This window comes from Oryx dammah, unplaced genomic scaffold, assembly GCF_014754425.2.
Source record: "Oryx dammah isolate SB20612 unplaced genomic scaffold, SCBI_Odam_1.1 HiC_scaffold_3, whole genome shotgun sequence".
NCBI classification, from domain to species: domain Eukaryota; kingdom Metazoa; phylum Chordata; class Mammalia; order Artiodactyla; family Bovidae; genus Oryx; species Oryx dammah.
Genome location: NW_024070187.1, coordinates 83,967,611 through 83,989,688, shown reverse-complemented (window position 1 = coordinate 83,989,688; position 22,078 = coordinate 83,967,611). Strand labels below are relative to the sequence as shown.

The 22,078-nt window shown below is 38.9% G+C and overlaps 1 protein-coding gene across 1 annotated transcript in view; it reads left to right on the top strand.

Annotated features, from left to right (window-relative positions):
• LOC120862197 (UDP-glucuronosyltransferase 2C1-like) overlaps nucleotides 1-22,078 on the top strand; it is a 47,414-nt gene that overhangs the window by 9,192 nt on the left and 16,144 nt on the right. Inside the window, exons 2-5 of the mRNA XM_040238321.1 lie at nucleotides 9,593-9,741; nucleotides 11,572-11,703; nucleotides 13,353-13,440; nucleotides 15,041-15,260. Of these exons, the coding sequence (XP_040094255.1) occupies nucleotides 9,593-9,741; nucleotides 11,572-11,703; nucleotides 13,353-13,440; nucleotides 15,041-15,260 (589 nt within the window). The remainder of the gene's footprint in view (nucleotides 1-9,592; nucleotides 9,742-11,571; nucleotides 11,704-13,352; nucleotides 13,441-15,040; nucleotides 15,261-22,078) is intronic.

The following is a 22,078-nucleotide window of genomic DNA, read 5'->3' as shown; positions in this document are numbered from 1 at the left end:
CTGAGTATTCATTGGAAGGACTGAGGCTGAAGCTGAAGCTCCAATATTTTAGCCACCTGATGTGAAGAACCGACTTAATAGAAAAGATCCTGATGCTGGGCTAGATTTAAGGCAGGAGGAAATGGGGATGACAGAGGATCAGCTGTTTGGATGGAACTACCATCTCAGTGAACGTGAGTTTTTTCAGGCTCCGGGAGATGGTGAAGGATAGGAAAGCCTGGATTGCTGTAATTGATTGTGCCGCGAAATGTAGGACATGAATGAATGACTGAACAAGAATAACCACACCTACACAGACAAAGGGTTTGCAAATATATATATATATTTTCTATTTTCATAGGCTGCCTTCTTGTTTGTTGATCATTTCTCTTACTGTGCAGTGTGCAGCGGCCACTATTTGGAAGTAGTTCACCTAGTTCATTTTTTTATTTTGTTACTTATACTTTCAGATCAGTTCAGTAGCTCAGTCATGTCTGATTCCTTGAAACCCCATGGATAGCAGCATGCCAGGCTTCCCTGTACATCACCAATTCCCTTAGCCTACTCAAACTCACATCCATAGAGTCAGTGATGCCATCCAACCATCTTATCCTCTGTCATCCACTTCTTCTCCTGCCTTCAGTCTTGCCCAGCATCAGGTTCATTTCCAGTGAGTCAGTTCTTTGCATCAGGTGGCCAACGTATTGGAGCTTCAGCTTCAGCTTCACTTCTTCCAATGAATATTAAGGACTGATTTTGTTTAGGAATGACGAGTTTGATCTCCTTGCAATCCAAGGTATGCTCAAGAGTTTGTTCCAACAGCACAGTTCAAAAGTATCCATTCTTCAGTGCTCAGTTTTCTTTACAGTCCAAATCCATTCATACATGACTACTGGAAAAACCATAGCTTCGATTAGATGGCCCTTTATAAGAAAAGTAATGTCTCTGGACTTTAATATGCTGTCTAGGTTGTTCATAGCTTTTCTTCCAATGAGCAAGCATCTTTTAACTTCATGGCTGCAATCATTATCTACAGTGATTTAGGTGCCCCCCAAAATAAGTGTTTCCATTGTTTCACCATCAATTTGCCATTAAGTCATGGGACCAGGTGCTATGATCCTCATTTTTTGAATATTGAGTTTTAAGACAACTTTTTCACTCTCCTCATTCACGTTCATCAAGAGGCTCCTTAGTTACTGTTGGCTTTCTGCCAGGATGGTGGTGTCATCTGCATATCTGAAGTTATTGATATATGTCCCTTCCATCTTCATTCCAGCTTGTGCTTCATCCATCCTGGTATTTTTCAAGATGTACTCTGCATATAAGTTAAATAAGCAGGGTGACAATATGTAACTTTGACATACACTTTTCCCTATTTGGAACAAGTCTGTTGTTCCATATCCAGTTCTAACTGTTGCTTCTTGATCTGCACACAGATTTCTCAGGAGGCAACTATGTTGGCCTGATATTCTCATCTCTTGAAGAATTTTTCCATTATTTGGTAATCCACACAGTCAAGGGCTTTGAGAGTCAATAAAGCAGAAGTAGATGTAGTAGTAGTAGAAGAGAGTGAAAAAGTTTGTTTAAAACTCAACATTCAGTAAACTAAGATCATGGCATCCAATCCCATCACTTCATGGCAAATAGGAAAAAAGTGGAAAAAGTGACAGACTTTAATTTTGGGGGCTTCAAAATCACTGCAGGTGGTGACTGCAGCCATGAAATTAAAGAATGCTTGCTCCTTGAAAGAAAAATTATGACCAACCTAGACAGCTTATATAAAATGCAGAGACATTTCTTTGCCAACAAAGGCCCATCTAGTCAAATCTATGGGTTTTCCAGTAGTAATATATGGATATGAGTGTTGGACTCTAAAGAAATCTGAGCACTGAAGAATGCTTTTGATGCTTTTGAACTGTGGTGTTGGAGAAGACTCTTGAGAGTCCCTTGGACTATAAGGAGATCCAACTAGTCCATCTTAAAGGAAATCAGTCTTGAATATTTGTTGGAAGGACTGATGCTCAAGCTGAAACTTCAATACTTTGGTCACATGATGTGAAGAACTGGCTCATTTGAAAAGACCTTGGGCTGGGAAAGACTGAAGGGAGGAGGAGAAGGGGATGACAGAAGATGAGATAGTTGGATGGCATCACAGATTCAATGGACATGAGTTTGAGTATCTCTGCGAGTTGGTGATGGACAGGGAAGCCTGGCATGCTGAAGTCTATGGAGTCACAAAGAGTCAGACATAACTGACCAACTGAACTGAACTGAGCTGGTGCAATATTGTTCTTTACAGCATCAGATTTACTTCGATCACCAGTCACATTTACACCTGGGCATTGTTTTTGCTTTTGGCCCATCACTTCATTTTTTCTTGAGTTATTTCTCCACTCTTCTCCAGTAGCATATTGGGCACCTACTGGACTGAAGTATTCATCTTTCAGTGGCATATCTTTTTGCCTTTTCATATTGCTCATGGCTCTCTCAAGGAAAGAATATTTATGTAGTTTGCCATTCTCTTCTTCAGTGGACTACATTTTGTCAGAACTTTCCATCATGACCTCTCCATCTGTGTGGCCCTAAGTGTCATGGCTCACGGTTTCATTGAGTTAGACGAGGCTGTGGTCCATGGGATCACTTTTATTTGTTTTGTATGATTGTGGTTTTCATTCTGCCTGCCCTTTGATGAATAAGGATAAGAGGCTTATGAAGCTTCCTGATGGGACAATCTTGGATTACCATGATATTGAATGGTTTGCCTTGGAAACGAACAGAGATCATTCTGTCGTTTTTGAGACTGCATTAATCTCAAATTGATGGTTGGATGGCATCATCGACTCAATGGACATGGGTTTGGGTGGACTCTGCGAGTTGGTGATGGACAGGAAGGCCTGGCATGCTGTGGTTCGTGGGGTCGCAAAGAATCAGGCATGACTGAGTGAGTGAACTGAACTGAAATGATGGGAGAGCCTAATTGTGGGGGAAACTGGGTCTTGTTCTAATGCGCGGGGCCATACTCAGTCAAATTTTAACCAATTTTTTTCTAATGGGTGGGGCTGTGTTCAATTTAGTTCAGTTCAGTCTCTCAGTCGTGTCCGATTCTTTGTGACCCCATGAATCGCAGCACGCCAGGCCTCCCTGTCCATCACCAATTCCCGGAGTTCACTTGGACTCACATCCATCGAGTCGGTGATGCCATCCAGCCATCTCATCCTCGGTCGTCCCCTTCTCCTCCTGCCCCCAATCCCTCCCAGCATAAGAGTCTTTTCCAATGAGTCAGCTCTTCACATGAGATGGCCAAAGTACTGGAGTTTCAGCTTTAGCATCATTCCTTCCAAAGAAATCCCAGGGCTGATCTCCTTCAGAATGGACTGGTTGGATCTCCTTGCAGGCCAAGGGACTCTCAAGAGTCTTCTCCAACACCACAGTTCAAAAGTATCAATTCTTTGGCACTCAGCTTTCTTCACAGTCCAAATCTCACATCCATACATGAACACGGGAAAAACAATAGCCTTGACTAGACAGACCTTTGTTGGCAAAGTAATGCCTCTGCTTTTGAATATGTTACCTAGGTTGGTCATAACTTTCCTTCCAAGGAGTAAGTGTCTTTTAATTTCATGGCTGCAGTCACCATCTGCAGTGATTTTGGAGCCCCCCCAAATAAAGCCTGACACTGTTTCCACTGTTTCCCCATCTATTTCCCATGAAGTGATGGGACCAGATGCCATTATCTTCGTTTTCTGAATGTTGAGCTTTAAGCCAACTTTTTCACTCTCCTCTTTCACTTTCATCAAGAGGCTTTTTAGCTCCTCTTCACTTTCTGCCATAAGGGTGGTGTCATCTGCATATCTGAGGTTACTGATATTTCTCCCGGTAAACTTGATTCCAGCTTGTGCTTCTTCCAGCTCAGTGTTTCTCATGATGTACTCTGCTAAGAAGTTAAATAAGCAGGGTGACAATATACAGCCTTGACGTACTCCTTTTCCTATTTGGAAGCAGTCTGTTGTTCCATGTCCAGTTCTAACTGTTGTTTCCTGACCTGCATACTGATTTCTCAAGAGGCAGGTCAGGTGGTCTGGTATTCCCATCTCTTTCAGAATTTTCCACAGTTTATTGTGATCCACACAGTCAAAGCCTTTGGCATAGTCAATAAAGAAGAAATAGATGTTTTTCTGGAACTCTCTTGCCTTTTCCACAATACAGCAGATGTTGGCAATTTGGTCTCTGGTTATTCTGCCTTTTCTAAAATCAGATTGAACATTTGGAATTTCACGATTCATGTACTGCTGAAGCCTGGCTTGGAGAATTTAGAGCATTACTTTACTAGTGTGTGAGATGAGTTCAGTTGTGCAGTAGGTTGAGCATTCTTTGGCATTGCCTTTCTTTGGGATTGGAATGAAAACTGACCTTTTCCAGTCTTGTGGCCACTGCTGAGTTTTCCAAATTTGCTGGCATATTTAATACAGCCCTTTCACAGCATCATCTTTCAGGATTTGAAATAGCTCAACTGGAATTCCATCACCTCCACTAGCTTTGTTCGTAGTGATGCTTTCTAAGGCCCACTTGACTTCACATTCCAGATTATCTGGCTCTAGCTGAGTGATCACACCATCATGATTATCTGGGTTGTGAAGATCTTTTTTGTATACTTCTTCTGTATATTCTTGCCTCCTCTTCTTAATATTTTCTTCTATTAGGTTCATACCATTTTTTTGTCTATATTGAGCCCATCTTTACATTAAATGTTCCCTTGGTATCTCTAATTTTCTTGAAAAGATCTCTAGGCTTTCCCATTATTTTGTTTTTCTCTATTTCTTTGCACAGATCCCCAAGGAAGGCTTTCTTATCTCTATTTGCTAGTCTTTGGAACTCTGCATTCAGATGAATATATCTTTCTTTTTCTCATTTTTTTTTTCTTCTCTTCTTTTCACAGCTATTTGTAAGGCCTCCTCAGACTACCATTTTGCTTTTTGCATTTCTTTTCTTGGTGATGGTCTTGATCCTTGTCTCCTGTACAATGTCAGGAACCTCTAAGCATAGTTCATTGGGCACTCTGTCTATCCAATTTAATCCCTTGAACCTATTTCTCACTTCCACTGTATAGTAAGGGATTTGATTTAAGTCATACCTGAATGATCTAGTGGCTTTCCCTACTTTCTTCAATTTATCTGAATTTGACCATAAGGAGTTCATGATCTTAGTCACAGTCAGCTCCCAGGATCATTTTTGCTGACTGTATAGAGCTTCTCCAACTTTCACTGCAGAGTATATAATAAGTCTGATTTTGGTTTTGAGCATCTGGTGTTATGCATGTGTAGAGTCTTTCCTTGTGTTTTTGGAAGAGGGTGTTTTCTATGAAAAGTGCATTCTCTTGGCAGAACTCTATTAGTCTTTGCCCTGCTTCATTCTGTACTCCAATGCCAAACTTGCCTGTTACTCCAGGTATTTCTTGACCTCCTACTTTTGCATTCCAGTCCCCTATAATGAAAAGAACATCTTTTTTGGGTGTTAGTTCTTAAAGGTCTTGTAGGTCATCATAGAACCATTCAAATTCATCTTCCTCAGCATTGTCAGTCAGTCAGTTCAGTCACTCAGTTGTGTCAGACTCTTTGCCACCCCATGGCCTACAGCATGCCAGGTCTCCCTGTCCATCACCAACTCCCGGAGTTCACTCAAACTCATGTCCATTGAGTCAGTGATGTCATCCAACCATCTCATCATTTGTCATCCCCTTCTCCTCTCGCCTGTAATCTTTCCTAGCATCAGGGTATTTTCAAATGAGTCAGCGCTTCACATCAGGTGCCAAAATCTTTAACATTACTGGTCGTCAAACCCATGCCTCCACTGGAGACTCCTTAACATTCATAGGCAAGTCTGACTCAGACTTTTGTGGGGACACTGCTCATTTCTCTCAGTTGCTGGTGTTGCAAGATTTTTTGTGCTCTCCAAATGTCTTTCTCCAATCATGTGGAAGAACATTACAGAAAGCTCTATAATGGTGTCCCACTAGCATCCAAAGTTATATTCCCTGGGGGTTCTCATCTGCTCACCAGCTCTATGGTGGGGCTAATGGTGACCTCTTCCAAGAGGGCTTATGCCACATGGGGCATGACACAGGTCTGCTGCAGTCATAGCCCCTGTCACTGCGGCAGGCCACTGCTGACCCATACCTCAGTCAAGGGCAGGAGACAACCAAGGGCAGTTCTAGCTCAGTTTCATTGGGACCTCTGGGTCTTGGTGTGCACAAAATTTTGTTTGAGCCCTCCAAGCATTTCTGGCGAGTATGGCACTTGATTCTAACTGCAATTTCCCTCCTTCTACTGTCTTGCTGGGGCTTCTCCTTTGCCCTTGGACCTGGGGTATCTTCTTTTTGGGGGGAATCCAACCTTCTCCTGTCAATGGTTGTTTAGCAGCTAGTTGCAATTTTGGAGTTCACACAGGAGAAGATGAGTGCACGTCCTTCTACTTCACTATCTTAATATCAAGATACAGTCCTCGAATTCTCCAAGACAGAATATTGGAGTGGGTAGCCTTTCCCTTCTCCAGAGGATCTTCCTAACCGGGGATCAAACCCAGGTCTCCCACACTGTAAGCGGATTCTTTACCAGCTGAGCCACCAGGGAAGCCCACTTAAACTTTATGTAACATATCTAAATTCACTGACACTATGAATGTCAAGAATTATTTCCCTTTGTTTTCTTTGAGCAATTTTATTGTTTTAGGTCTTATATTTAATAAATACTTGGTAAATAGAAGAAACACATTTCTTTTTATTCTCATCAGTGTTAAAATGCTATGTTATAATTTGGCTATTCAGAATTTAAAATTTTCATTATATTATATATTCAGTTCAGTTCAATTCACTCAGTCATGTCCGACTCTTTGCGACCCCATGAATCACAGCATGCCAGGCCTCCCTGTCCATCACCATCTCCCGGAGTTCACCCAGACTCATGTTCATCGAGTTCGTGATGCCATCCAGCCATCTCATGCTCTGTTGTCCCCTTCTCCTCCTGTCCCCAATCCCTCCCAGCATCAGAGTCTTTTCCAATGAGTCAACTCTTCTCATGAGATGGCCAAAGTACTGGAGTTTCAGCTTTAGCATCATTCCTTCCAAAGAAATCCCAGGGTTGATCTCGTTCAGAATGGACTGGTTGGATCTCCTTGCAGGCCAAGGGACTCTCAAGAGTCTTCTCCAACACCACAGTTCAAAAGCGTCAATTCTTTGGTGCTCAGCCTTCTTCACAGTCCAACTCTCACATCCATACATGACCACAGGAAAAACCATAGCCTTGACTAGACAGACCTTAGTCAGCAAAGTAATGTCTCTGCTTTTGAATATACTATCTAGGTTGGTCATAATTTTTCTTCCAAGGAGTAAGCATCTTTTAATTTCATGGCTGCAATCACCATCTGCAGTGATTTTGGAGCCCCCCAAAATAAAGTCTGACACTGTTTCCACTGTTCCCCCAATTATTTCCCATGAAGTGATGGGACCAGATGCCATGATCTTCGTTTTCTGAAAGCTGAGCTTTAAGCCAACTTTTTCGCTCTCCTCTTTCACTTTCATCAAGAGGCTTTTTCTGCCATAAGAATGATGTCATCTGCATATCTGAGGTTATTGATATTTCTCCTGGCAATCTTGATTCCAGCTTGTGTTTCTTCCAGTCCAGGTTTCTCATGATGTACTCTGCATAGAAGTTAAATAAGCAGGGTGACAATATACAGCCTTGACGTACTCCTTTGCCTATTTGGAACAAGTCTGTTGTTCCATGTCCAGTTCTAACTGTTGCTTCTTGACCTGCATACAGATTTCTCAAAAGGAAGGTTAGGTGGTCTGGTATTCCCATCTCTTTCAGAATTTTCCACAGTTTATTGTGATCCACACAGTCAAAGTCTTTGGCATAGTCAATAAAGCAGAAATAGATGTTTTTCTGGAACCCTCTTGTTTTTTCCATGATCCAGCGGATGTTGGCAATTTGATCTCTGGTTCCTCTGCCTTTTGTAAAACCAGCTTGAACATCAGGGAGCTCACAGTTCACATAGCTCAAGCCTGGCTTGGTTTAATGCCTAATTAGGAAATTTTATCTGTAGAATTATAAATATATTAATTAATATACATTTATACATATAAAATATACAAACATAATAAATATATGCATGAATATAAATTTATGTATAAAATATGAATTAATAATTTATAAAATTTTCATTAAAGCATGTCATAGTTATGTTCAAATAATTTATGAGAAAATAATCAAGAACGACAGCATTCATTTCAAAAACTTGGTAAACTCTTTATAAACTTTCAGGAGATAAAAGAATTTAGGATAAGCATAGTAGGCTGGAGAAAACAATGGTCAAAAAATACCATATAGAGCCATAGAATCATGATTTGGGAGATGGTATTTTCTACCAGACAGACATATAACAGTTAACAATTAACTTCAAAGTATATTATCTCAAAAGTTCAGAGTAAATTAAAAAATAAATGACAAAGTAAAACATATGTACATTTTCCTAAAGATATGTGCAGAGTATGAAAGTGGATATTGCAATTACCAGAATAAAACCACTCATTTACTGAGATTTTCCTTGATCTGTTATGCAGATACATCTTCCTAGGAGTTCAAAATCCCTTATATTTTCTAATCAAAACTTTAACACACACAGAACATCACAGAAAATATTCAAAAAACCATGTAGTGAGAAACTACATGGCTATGGTTTCCTCCTATCAGTGACATGGAGCACATATTTCTAAAGGACACCAAAACTCTGGGTAAAATTCACTATAAAATAGAAATTATTTCACCACCAGATTATTATGCAATGCAATATTTTCACCAAAGAGGACAAAATCTTGTAAAATAAGAAATTTCATTTACTATAGCAAAGGAGACAATCATTTTAAGAATTGTATTAAAAGTATTCAGAATGTAATTAGTGACAACACACTTGAAAATAATAGAAAAAAAGATGGGTAAAACGCAAGTTGTTTTTCAACATAATCAGAGGCTTTTGGAGCAATTGAGGATGAGATGAATTGGAATTCCAGAAAAAAAGGTGCGACTCTACCACAGAAGGCTGAGAATCACTACCTAAGTTTCTTGTACTTATAGGAACACCTGAGTGGGCTCAGGCTTAGATCAAGATGAAAGACTCCATTGACAGAGAGAAAGCAACAGGCTCTTGGCTTTGCTCCATACTTAAATCTGTGTTTGAAAGTGAAAGTGAAAGTCGCTCAGTCCTGCTGGATTCTTTGTGACCACCTGGACTATACAAGTCCATGGAATTCTCCAGGCCAGAATACTGGAATGGGTAACTTTTTCCTTCTCAAGGGGATGTTCCCAACCCAGGGATTGAATCCAGGTCTCTGGCATTTCAGGCGGATTCTTTACTAGCTGAATCACAAGGGAAGCCCAAATCTGTGCTTATTTATTCATAATCTGACTATGTGTACTCTTCAGTAAAAGGCCAATTGATTTAACCTGGGTTGCATAGGTTCAGTATTGGTCTTTAAGAATTTACTTAGAAAATTAGGTGAAGATATATCTCTCATTTAACATATCAGATTCTTTTCCCTCTATTATCCCTCATTTTTATTCAGGAAAACCTACCACACTATGTGAGATTATGGGGAAAGCTGACATGTGGTTATTTCGAAGTTACTGGGATTTTGAATTTCCTCAGCCTTACTTACCTAATACTGAATTTGTTGGAGGACTGCACTGCAAGCCTGCAAAGCCCCTACCTAAGGTAATTAAATGTGCTTATTATTGTCCTACATGAATGAAGTGTGAAGTGTTAGTCACTCAGTCATATCCAATTCTTTGCGACCCCATGGACTGTAACCCAACAGGCTCTTCTGTCCATGGAATTTTCCAGGTGAGAATACTGGAGTGGAATTGCCATTCCCTTCTCCAGGGGATCTTCCCAACCCAACTATGAGTATTTATCTCTTAAAATGATTTCTGGTTTATTGTTAACAATATTTGACCCACAAATGGAGAAAACAGACATAGAATTTAATGGTCATTATTTTCTTAGACTATACAGTAAGATGAGTAGACTTTATTTTGGATTATGTATTATTATCTAAGGAAGTAGTCCTCAATATTTTCTTTTCTTGTTCAAAGTCCATTAACTATTCATGAAAACGTGTTTTATATAAATTTTAAAATATTTCCTAGTATCTTACAAATACTATGCTATAATTGAACATAAAGATATCATTATATCTCAAGTCAAATCATCTCCCAACATAGTGTAATGGCTAACTTTAAGTGTCAACTTACCTGGCCAGGAAACCAGGTGTTTAGATAAACATTTTTCTAGAACTTACTGAGAGGCTATTTTTAGATGAAATCAACTTTTAAAGATGTGGACCTTGATTAAACAAATTACTCTGCATTATGTGGGTAAACCTCATTCAATTAGTTGAGGATGTGACTAGAACAAAAGACTGAATTATGCCAGCAGTCAACCTTCAGACTTGAACTACAGCAGTGGCTCTTTGAGTCTCCAGCCTAATGAACTGTTCTGCAGATTAAACTTGACATCCTCCATAACCATGTGTGTGTGTTAAGTCGCTTCAGTGTTGTCTGATACTTTGTGACCTCATATACTGCAATCTGCCAGACTTCTCTGTTCTTGGGATTTTCCAGGCAAGATTATTGGAATTGGTTGCCATTTCCTTCTCCAATAACCATGTGAGAAGTCCCTTAATATAAATATCTTCCCTGTCTTTCTATTTCATGCCTCACACACTTTTTTTTTTTTTCTTCTGGTCATACTTAATTGGCTTAGTTTTGATAGTATTTAAACAGAGGATGAAAAGATTTACTTCAGCATGATTATATATGTTGTTTTTATTTTCAATTCAAAGCTATATATTTCTACTACTATATTCCTATCATCCTCAGAGTATGCTTTATAGGTATTTCTGCATTACTTGTCTGGTCAGGAGTTAATGGCTACTTCATTCCTAATTGTACTTGTGGAAGCTTATATTAAAAAAACAAATATAATCAAAGTAAAAGAAAATAGAAATTTAGAAAACAGAGAAAAGTAAATATACCAACATTGTGTCATTGTACTGATCATGATTCAGCAGAAAAAATGAAAACAACATTATTAGCATCTAAGGCTAAATAAAAATTGCAATTCCAGAACTATTTAACTTAAAGGTAGAAATTTTCTCTGCCAGCTACTGCTGTGTAGACTTGGACTAATTACTTAACCTTAGGGAGGTAGATTTCCCATCTGAAAATGTGTGCATATCTCATAAAATCACCATATATCTAAGTTAAATGATATATGTAAAGAGCTCAGCAAATGGCAAAAGATAACAGGCAGTCATTAATTTGTAAACACAAACACACATGCACAAAGACAAACTCATACCTCAAATATGCTTTACTAACTGAGCCTTTAGTAACAATAATTTTTAATTTGCCATCTATTATACACTGAAATCATTAACATATGAAAGTACAGAATTGTTCTAATAATTCAGACACATTGAGAAGAGTGTGACATCTATTATAACTGTAAGCTTTTATATTACAAAGACTATTTTCTTCATAGGAGCTCGAAGAGTTTGTTCAAAGCTCTGGAGAAGATGGAGTTGTGGTGTTTACTCTGGGGTCAATGATCAAAAACCTCTCAGAAGAAAAGTCTAATATGATTGCATCAGCCCTTGCCCAGATTCCACAGAAGGTCAGATAATATTTTTTTTTTCAGAGACAACTGTTTTAAAATCCATGAAGTTCATAATAAAAGTATACTTGTAAAATTTAAGAAAGAGTATTGATATTGTTAGTCTCAAGTGAGCTCTAATGAAAGTGTGTAAATGATAAAAGGGGATATTTGATTGCTATTTTGCTTTAAACCAGGCCTTATTAAGGAAATTCTATTGCATTATTGTCTTTAAATAATAAATGAAAATTAATCATTTGCTACTGTTAAACCATCAGTCAGCTTTGTGCATTAGGTTTTAAGGCATACATGTAACGTAACACTTTTTGCTATTCTTATATTTCTTTAAATCTGTAGCATATAAATAAGTTGCAAATAACATGACAGAGAATAAAGGAAAAGATATTCAAAATAAAAGGCTTGATTCTCAGAATGTCTTAGTACTATATTTTCTAGTAATTACTGATTTTGAGCACTGTCATAATTGAACCTGGAAATAAGAGCTTAGATTCTAAAAATAATCCTAAATAATGATTCTTCTAATAATGCTAAATAATGAATCCTAAAAATAATCCTAAATGAAATCCTAAATAGTAATTCTTCAACATTTAAAACTTTAACAATACAGTAAAAGATTTAGGAGTATACTTTACAATGTTCCAGCAAACTATAACTTTTTATTGATACCATTCTAGGTTTTAACTGAGTGACATATTTTTTCTCAATTCAGTTCAGTCGCTCAGTCATGTTCAACTCTTTGTGGCTCCATGGACTGCAGCACGCTAAGCTTCCCTGTCCATTACCAACTCCAATGGGTCAGGAAGATCCCCTGGAGGAGGGCATGGCAACCCACTCCAGTAATCTTACCTAGAGAATCCCCTTGGACAGAGGAGCCTGGCAGGATGCAGTCCATGGGGTCACAAAGAGTAGGACACAACTGTGCGACTGGATGCCATGCCATACAGTTGATGGTTACACCTTGTGGATGTTTTTAACGCCGCCAAACTCTAGACTTAGAATACTTTAAAATGATAAATATGATTATGAATATTTTACTGTATGATTCTACGTTAATGATAACTATATAAACAATAGTTCAAAAGAGGTAAATAACATCCATCCCCTTGCCTCTGAAATCTTTCTTTCAAAAAACCCCTTTACTAGAGTGGCCTAGTAACACCAGTATGTAGCTCTTTCAGATTCAGATTGTCATTCTTCATGTACATCTTCATCATTTTTCTTCATTGAGTTAAATTAGAATTAACTCAAAGATGAAAGACTATTGACTAGGATCATTAGAAGCCTTTGAAAACATGGCTGTAATGTTTGTAGTTTAAAAACATTCATTACCTAATCACATATGGACTCAGTTTGCTTGTGCATTACCTGGAGGCATCAAATTTAATTGAAGTGAAGTCACTCAGTTATGTCTGACTCTTCTCAACCCCATGGACTATATCCTGCCAGGTTTCTCCATCCATGGAGTATTCCAGGCAAGGATACTGGAGTGGATTGCCATTTCCTTCTTCAGGGGATCTTCCTGATCCAAGGATCAAACCCTGGTCTTCAGTATTGTGGGAAAATTCTTTACCATCTGAGTTATCAGGGTAGGTTAACTTCTGATAGGATGTGATTCTAAAATCTTCTAATAAAGACATTTATCTTAATAGGTTCTGTGGAGATACACAGGAAAGAAACCAGAAACACTAGGAGCCAATACCCGGCTATATAAATGGATTCCACAGAATGATCTTCTTGGTAAGACCAAAGAGAAGAAACATAAACAGCTGAATGAGGTATAATCTGAATGATTATTCAATAACAGATATCAACAAATTTGTATTTAAAATAAGGAAAAAAAACTTTAATAAATCTTCACATTGCTTCAGGATTGTTAAAGACTGTAAAGCACATTTATTCAAGACCATCACCATAAGTATAGTTATTAGTGCAATGGACTTTAAAAATAAAACAGAAAGACTGGAAAAAATTTGTATGCAGAAAGAAAAATGGGGAATTTATCACAAAAGAACATAGTGGAAGTTCATTGGATAGAAAATTGCAGAGTTCAACTGACCTAGTAGAATGCTTGATAAAATTGGATAATGCAGAGATAGTGGAGCCACAAAATCAAATTGTAGTTGAGAAGAATTCAGAGGAACCTGACTAGACCTTGGTCAAGGATCTTTGTCAAACTCTAACATAAATATCAAATTTATGGCTCTCTCATTTATGATATAATCTCTCCCTCCTCAGAATCAAGGTCAGAGAAAGTATGTTTAGACAGGGTTTCATTAACTTTTGTATAGAATACTGCAACACACTCCTGATTCTCTTCACCAATTTTCTTACATCTCTCTTCTCTATGGAAAAAATAAAATCTGGCAACCATTTCATTTATGTTTCATGTATAATAATGGCTGCATACTAGTATAAATTCAAGTACAAATCCTATTTTCTTAAACACAGTACACCATGAACTAATGTAGCCTATATTTCTAGCTTGTTATGCCAACATTCTCATATTGAAACACTGCACATCTCCCCTCCCCTTTCAAATCTACAAAAATATTAATTTCTTCAGTTCCTCCCTTCTTTTTTATTGATATATTTTTCCTGCAACAACTTGTCAAATGACAAGAACACTCCACCATATATTCATCCTCTGTCGTCCCCTTCTCCTCCTGCCCCCAATCCCTCCCAGCATCTTTTCCAATGAGTCAACTCTTCACATGAGGTGGCCAAAGTACTGGAGTTTCAGCTTTAGCATCATTCCTTCCAAAGAAATCCCAGGGTTGATCTCCTTTAGAATGGACTGGTTGGATCTCCTTGCAGGCCAAGAGACTCTCAAGAGTCTTCTCCAACACCCCAGTTCAAAAGCATCAATTCTTCAGTGCTCAGGTTTCTTTACAGCCCAACTCTCACATCCATACATGACCACAGGAAAAACCATAGCCTTGACTAGATGGACCTTTGTTGGCAAAATAATGTCTCTGCTTTTGAATATGCTATCTAGGTTGGTCATAACTTTCCTTCCAAAGAGTAAGAATCTTTTAATTTCATGGTGGCAATCACCATCTGCAGTGATTTTGGAGCCCCCCAAATTAAAGTCTGACACTATTTCCCCTGTTTCCCATCTATTTCCCATGAAGTGATGGGACCTTAGCCTGCAGTAATTAATTGCTGCTTTCTTTAGAGCCTATAAGAATGTATATGTGTTCTCATGGCACAGAATTATATAGAAGATGTTACCTGATAGAATTTGACTTATGTAAGTGTCATGATTTTCTGTTTCTGACACTCTTATAACTTAGAATAATATATGTGTGTATATATATATATATTTTTTAATTTTTAGGTCATCCCAAAACCAGAGCTTTTGTCAGTCACTGTGGAACCAATGGGATCTATGAAGCTATTTACCACGGGGTCCCTATGGTTGGAATTCCTTTGTTTGGTGACCAGCATGATAATGTTGTTCGTATGAAAGCCAAAGGAGCAGCTGTTGCAGTAGACTTGCAAAGAATGACAAGTGCAGATCTACTTAATGCATTGAAAGCAGTTATTAACAACCCTTCGTGAGTAGATAATATATTCTTTTCTAACAATCATTTTGTTTTTGAAGGAATAATCGGTTTTATATAATTTTAAATTGACAAATTTTGCATAATTTAGAGTGTGCCTAATATCAAATAAGATTATTTTATATTTCCTAAATTTTGTGAAGGTATTTTGTCACCTACCACTACTTGGTGATAAATTATAACCTCAAAGAATTACTACATTTATTTAAAGAAAATGATCTATTGTTAAAAATATATGAATTTTTAAATTAATAATGGTACTTATTAGTTTTTAAAAATTACAGATATTACCACTATAAGAATTTAGGGAATACAATGAAAAACCACTCAGCTTTCCTCATGTCAGTTCAGTTCAGTTCAGTCATTTAGTCATGTCTGACTCTTTGTGACCCCATGGACTGCAGCACACTAGGCTTCCCTGTCCAACATCAACTCTCGGAGCTTGCTCAAACTCATGTCCATTGAGTCAGTGATGCTATTCTTGTTGTCCCCTTCTCCTCAACTTTCAATTTTTCCCAGCATCAGGGTCTTTTCCAATGAGTCAGTTTTTCACATCAGGTGACCAAAGTATTGGAGTTTCAGCTTCAGCATCAGTCCTTCCAATGAATATTCAGGACTGATTTCCTTTAGGATGGATTAGTTGAATTTCCTTTCACTCCAAGGGACTCTCAAGAGTTTTCTCAAACACTACAGTTCAAAAGCATCAATTCCTCAGTGCTCAGCTTTCTTTATAATCAAACTCTCACATCCATACATGACCACTGGAAAAACCATAGCCTTGACTAGATCACTTTTGTTGACAAAGTGATGTCTCTGCTTTTTAATTGCTGTCTAGGTTGGTCATAGCTTTTCTTCCAAGGAGCAAGTGTCTTTTAACTTCATGGCTGCAGTCATGATCTGCATAGTTATAACCATTACCAGTTTAAAAACTTACTTCTTCTAATTTATAAATAGGCGGAGGATCCCAGCCTCCTCATCCCCTGAAAGAAGAAAACCTGGACACTATCTATGAGCAAAATCATCTCTGGGGTGTCCTAAAGGCCATGTAAGAAGTTTTAACAACACAGTAGAACAAAAAATCTGAGATAAATCACACAAGAACAGAATGATGGTAGCTTTATTTTACCAGCATCATCCCCAAGCCAGCATTACTCATCACCAAGAGAGAACTTTCAGCTAGAAAGAGTTCCTTGGCAGAAAAAGAAGAATGGATTGAATGACCAATTTCTAAGTCCTTCTTGGCCATAGTAATTGAAAAACAAATTCTAAATTTGTGTAAAGTCACAAGAGATCTCAAACAGCCAAAGCAGTCCCAACAAATAATGACATTGGAGACATCCCACTTGTTATTTAAAGCTGTACTATAAAGTTATAGCAATTTTAAACAGATGATACTGTCATAAAAATAGACATACAGACCAATGGACAGGATTGAGAGCCCTGATACAAACCCTTACATGTAAAGTTGAATAATATTTGACAAAAAGTAAATAATAGTCAATAGGAAAAGTGTTATCTCTTCAATAAGTAGTACTAGGGAAACTAAATAATCATATGCAGGAGAATAAGGCTTGGACCCTTATATTACATTACTTCCCTCATAGCTCATTTGGTAAAGATCTGTTTTCAATGCAGAAGACAAAGGTTCAATTCTGGGGTCAGGAAAAGCTCCTGGAGAAGGAGTTAGCAACCCACTTCAGTATTCTTTCCTGGAGAATCCCATCTACCGAGGAGCCTGGTTGGATGTTCTCCATGGTGTCACAAGAGATAGACATGACTTAGCGACTAAACCACCGCATTGCATTACTTACAAAACTTGACTAGAAATAGACTACAGACTTGAACATAAGACCTGAAGCCATAAATGTCTTATAAAACTGGAGGAAAAGTTTCTTGACAAGGGTATTGGCAAGAAATTTTGGGATATGATACCAACAATACAAAGAACCAATGCAAAACAACAGGTAGGGCTTTATCAAGCTCAAAAGCTTCTACACAGAAAATTAAATTATTTACAAAATGAAGGTCAATATACAAAATTGGAGAATATTGAATATTTTGAAAATTACACATCTGATATAGACTGATATACAAAAGATATAAGTAACACATATTACTCAATAGCAAAATTTTTTTAAATGAATGGAGTTACTGAATATACATTTGCCCAAAGAAGACATATAAATGGTCAACAGGTACTTGAAAAGGGGATTGATGTTACTAAGCATCATGAAATGCAAATGAAAATCCCACCTCACATCTATTAGAATTGTTGTTGATGTTGTTCAGTCACTAAGTTGTGTCTGACGCTGTGATCCATTGACTACAGCATGACAAGCTCCTCCATTCTCCACCATCTCCTAGAGTTTGCTCAAATACATGCCCATTGAGGTGCGATGCTATCTAACCATCTCATCCTCTGCTGCCCCCTACTCTTTTTCCCTTCAATCTGCTCCAGCATCAGGTTTTTGCAGTGAGTCAGTTCTTCACATGAGGTGGCCAAAGTATTGGAGTTTCAGCTTCTGCATCCCTCCTTCCAGGAACAGTCGGAATTGATTTCCTTCAGGATTGATTGATTTGATCTCCTTATTCTCCAAGGGACTCTCAAGAGTCTTCTCCAGCACCACAATCAGAAAGCATCAAATCTTTGGTGTTCAGCCTTCTTTATGGTTCAGTGGTAAAGAAACCAGTTGCCGATGCAATTGTTGCAGGAGATGTAGGTTCGATTCCTGAGTCAGGAGATCTCATGGCATTTTTCAGTCACTCAGTTGCATCTGGCTCTGTGACCCCATGGACTGTAGCAGGCCAGACTTTTCTGCCCATCACCATCTCCCGAGCGTGCTCAAATTAATGTCATCAAGACAGTGATGCCATCTAAGCATCTAATCCTCTTCGTCCCCTTCTCCTCCTGCCTTCAATCTTTCCCATAATCAGGGTCTTTTCTAATGAGTCTGCACTTCACATCACCTGGCCAAAATATTGGAGCTTCAGCTTCAGCATCAGTCCTTCCAGTGAATATTCAGGATTGATTTCCTTTAGGATTGACCAATTTGATCTCCTTGCAGACCAAGGGACTCCCAAAAGTCTTGTCCAACACCAAAGTGCAAAAGCATCAATTCTTTGACTCTCAGCCTTTTTTATGGTCCAACTCTCACATCCATACCTGGCTGCTGGGAAAAGCCATAGTTTGACTATATAGACTTTGTCAGCAAAGTAATTTCTATGCTTTTTAATACATGCTCTAGGTTTGTCATAGCTTTTCTTTCAAGACCAAGATTCTTTTAATTTCATGGCCACACTCATCATCCACTGTAATTTTGGAGTCCAAGAAAATAAAGTCCGTCACTGTTTCCCCATCGATTTGCCATGAAGTGATGGAACTAGATGGCAGGATCTTCATTTTTTGAATGTTGAGCTTTAAGCCAGCTTTTTCTCTCTCCTCTTTCACTGTCATCAATAGACTATTTCCTCTTTGCTTTCTGGCATTTGGGTGCTGTCATCTGCATATCTAAGGTTATAGATATTTCTCCTGGCACTCTTGATTCCAGCTTGTTCTTCATCCAACCCAGCATTTTGCATGATGTATTATGTGTACAAGTTAAATAAACAGGTTTACAATATACATCCTTGACGTACTCTTCCCAGTTTGGAACCAGTCCATTTTTCCATGTCTGGTACTTATTGTTGCTTTTCGACCTGCATATAGGTTTTGCAGGAGGCAGGTAGGAGGTCTGGTACTCCCATCTCTTGAAGAATTTTCCATAGTTTGATTTGATCCACACAGTCAAATGCTTTAGTGTAGTCAATGAAGCAAAATTAATTTTTTTTTTCTGGAATTCTCTTGTTTTCTAGCATCCAATGGATATTGGCAACTTCATTTCTCATTCTTCTGCCTTTTTAAAATCCAGCTTGAACATCTGGAAATTCTCAATTCATATACTGTTAAAGCCAAGCTTGGAGAACTTTGAGCATTACTTTGCTAGTGTGTGAGGTGAGTACAATTGTGCAGTAGTTTGCACATTCTTTGCCACTGCCTTTCTTTGGGACTAGAATGAAAATTGACATTTTCCAGTCCTGTGGCCACTGCTGAATTTTCCAAATTTGCTGGCAAATTAAGTGCAGCACTTTTACAGCATCATCTGTTAGGTTTTGAAGTAACTCAACTGGAATTCCATCGTCTCCACTAGCTTTGTTCATAGTGATGCTTCCTAAGGCCCACTTGACTTCATACTCCATGATGTCTGGCTCTAGGAGAGTGATCAAACCATGGTGTAGGAAAAAGGAACTCATTTCAGCATTCTTGCTTGGAAAATCTTCCCCTGGTTTAGAAAACGGCAACCCACTCTGGTATTCTTGTTTGGAAAATCTCATGTATGGAGGAACCTGGACTACTTTAATCCATGGAGTCCGAAAGAGCATGACACAACTGAGCATGCATGTATGAAATAACATTCAAACCTGATTATTGCAGAACCATATCTTTGACTATATGGGCCATTGTCAGCAAAGCGGTATCCTTGCTTTTTAAAGTGCTGTATAGGTTTATCATACTTTTCCTTGCAATGAACAAGTGTCTTTTAATTTCATGGCAGCAGTCAATCTGCAGTGATTTTGGACCCCAAGAAAAATCTATCACTGCTTCCAAGTTTTCCCCTTCTATTTGCCTTGGAGTGATAGGACAATATACCATGGTCTTAGTTTTTTGAATGTTGAGTTTCAAGCCAGCTTGGAACATTTAGAATGGCCATCATTAAAAGACATGTTCTAAGAGGTGAGGAGTAGCTCCTCTCCACCTTCCTTTGCCTGCGCAGCCAACGCTCTTTGGACATGGGGTTGCTCCTCTCCGCCGCCTCCCCTGACCTCAGGCAAGGGGTAGCTCCTCCGAGCCACTGCCCTGACCTCAGGCATTCAGTAGCTCGTCTCGGCCCCCGCCCCTGACCTCGGACGTGGGGTAAGCTCCTCTCGGCCGCTCCGGTAGCTCCTCTTGGGCACGCTTCTGCGAGGTCTATCTCAGCCAGCGTGCTTCTTGCATGGAAAAGAAAAGCAAAAAAGCAAAATGACTGTCTGGGGTGACCTTACAAATAGCTGTGAAAAGAAGACAAGCAAAAAGCAAAAGAGAAAACGAAAGATATAAGCATCTGAATGCAGAGTTCCAAAGAAGAGCGAGGGGAGATAAGAAAGCGATCAATGCAAAGAAATAGAGGAAAACAGAATGGGAAAGACTAGAGTCTCTTCAAGAAAATTAGAGATACCACGGGAACATTTCATGCAAAGATGGGCTCGATAAAGGACAGAAATGGTCTGGACCTAACAGAAGCAGAAGATATTAAGAAGCAATGGCAAGAATACACAGAAGCACTGTACAAAAAAGATCTTCATGACCCGGATAATCACGATAGTGTGATCACTCATCTAGAGCCAGACATCCTGGAATGTGAAGTCAAGTGGGCCTTAGAAAGCATCACTAGGAACAAAGCTAGTGGAGGTGATGGAATTCCAGTTGAGCTGTTTCAAATCCTGAAAGATGATGCTGTGAAAGAGCTGCACTCAATATGCCAACAAATTTGGAAAACTCAGCAGTGGCCACGGGACTGGAAAAGGTCAGTTTTCATTCCAATCCCAAAGAAAGGCAATGCCAAAGAATGCTTAAACTACAGCACCATTGCACTCATCTCACATGCTAGTAAAGTAATGCTCAAAATTCTCCAAGCCAGGCTTCAGCAATATGTGAACCATGAACTTCCTGATGTTCAAGCTGGTTTTAGAAAAGGCAGAAGAACCAGAGATCAAATTGCCAATATTCGCTGGATCATTGAAAAAGCAAAAGTTCCAGAAAAACATCTCTTTCTGCTTTATTGACTATGCCAAAGCCTTTGACTGTGTGGACCACAATAAACTGTGGAAAAGTCTGAAAGAGATGGGAATACCAGACCACTTGACCTGCCTATTGAGAAACCTATATGCAGGTCAGGAAGCAACAGTTAGAACTGGACATGGAACAACAGACTAGTTCCAAATAGGAAAAAGGGTACTTCAAGGCTGTATATTGTCACCCTGTTTACTTAACTTCTATGCAGAGTACATCATGAGAAATGCTGGACTGGAAGAAGCCCAAGCTGGAATCAAGATTGCTGGGAGAAATATCAATAACCTCAGATATGCAGATGACACCACCCTATGGCAGAAAGTGAAGAGGAACTAGAAAGCCTCTTGATGAAAGTGAAAGAGGAGAGTGAAAAAGTTGGCTTCAAGCTCAACATTCAGAAAACAAAGATCATAGCATCTGGTCCCATCACTTCATGGGAAACAGATGGGGAAACAGTGGCTGATTTTATTTTTCTGGGCTCCAAAATCACTGAAGATGGTGATTGCAGACATGAAATTAAAAGACTCTTACTTCTTGGAAGGAAAGTTATGACCAACCTAGATAGCATATTGAAAAGCAGAGATATTACTTTGCTAACAAAGGTCCATCTAGTCAAGGCTATAGATTTTCCAGTGGTCGTGTATGGCTGTGAAAGTTGGACTGTGAAGAAAGCTGAGTGCCGAAGAATTGATGCTTTTGAACTATCGTGTTTGAGAAGACTCTTGAGAGTCCCTTGGACTGCAAGGAAATCCAACCAGTCCATCCTAAAGGAGATCAGTCCTGGGTGTTCTTTGGAAGGACTAATGCTGAAGCTGAAACTCCAATACTTTGGCCACCTGATGCGAAGAGTTGACTCATTGGAAAAGACTCTGATGCTGGGAGGGATTGGGGGCAGAAAGAGAAGTGAACAACAGAGGATGAGATGGCTGGATGGCATCACCGCTCG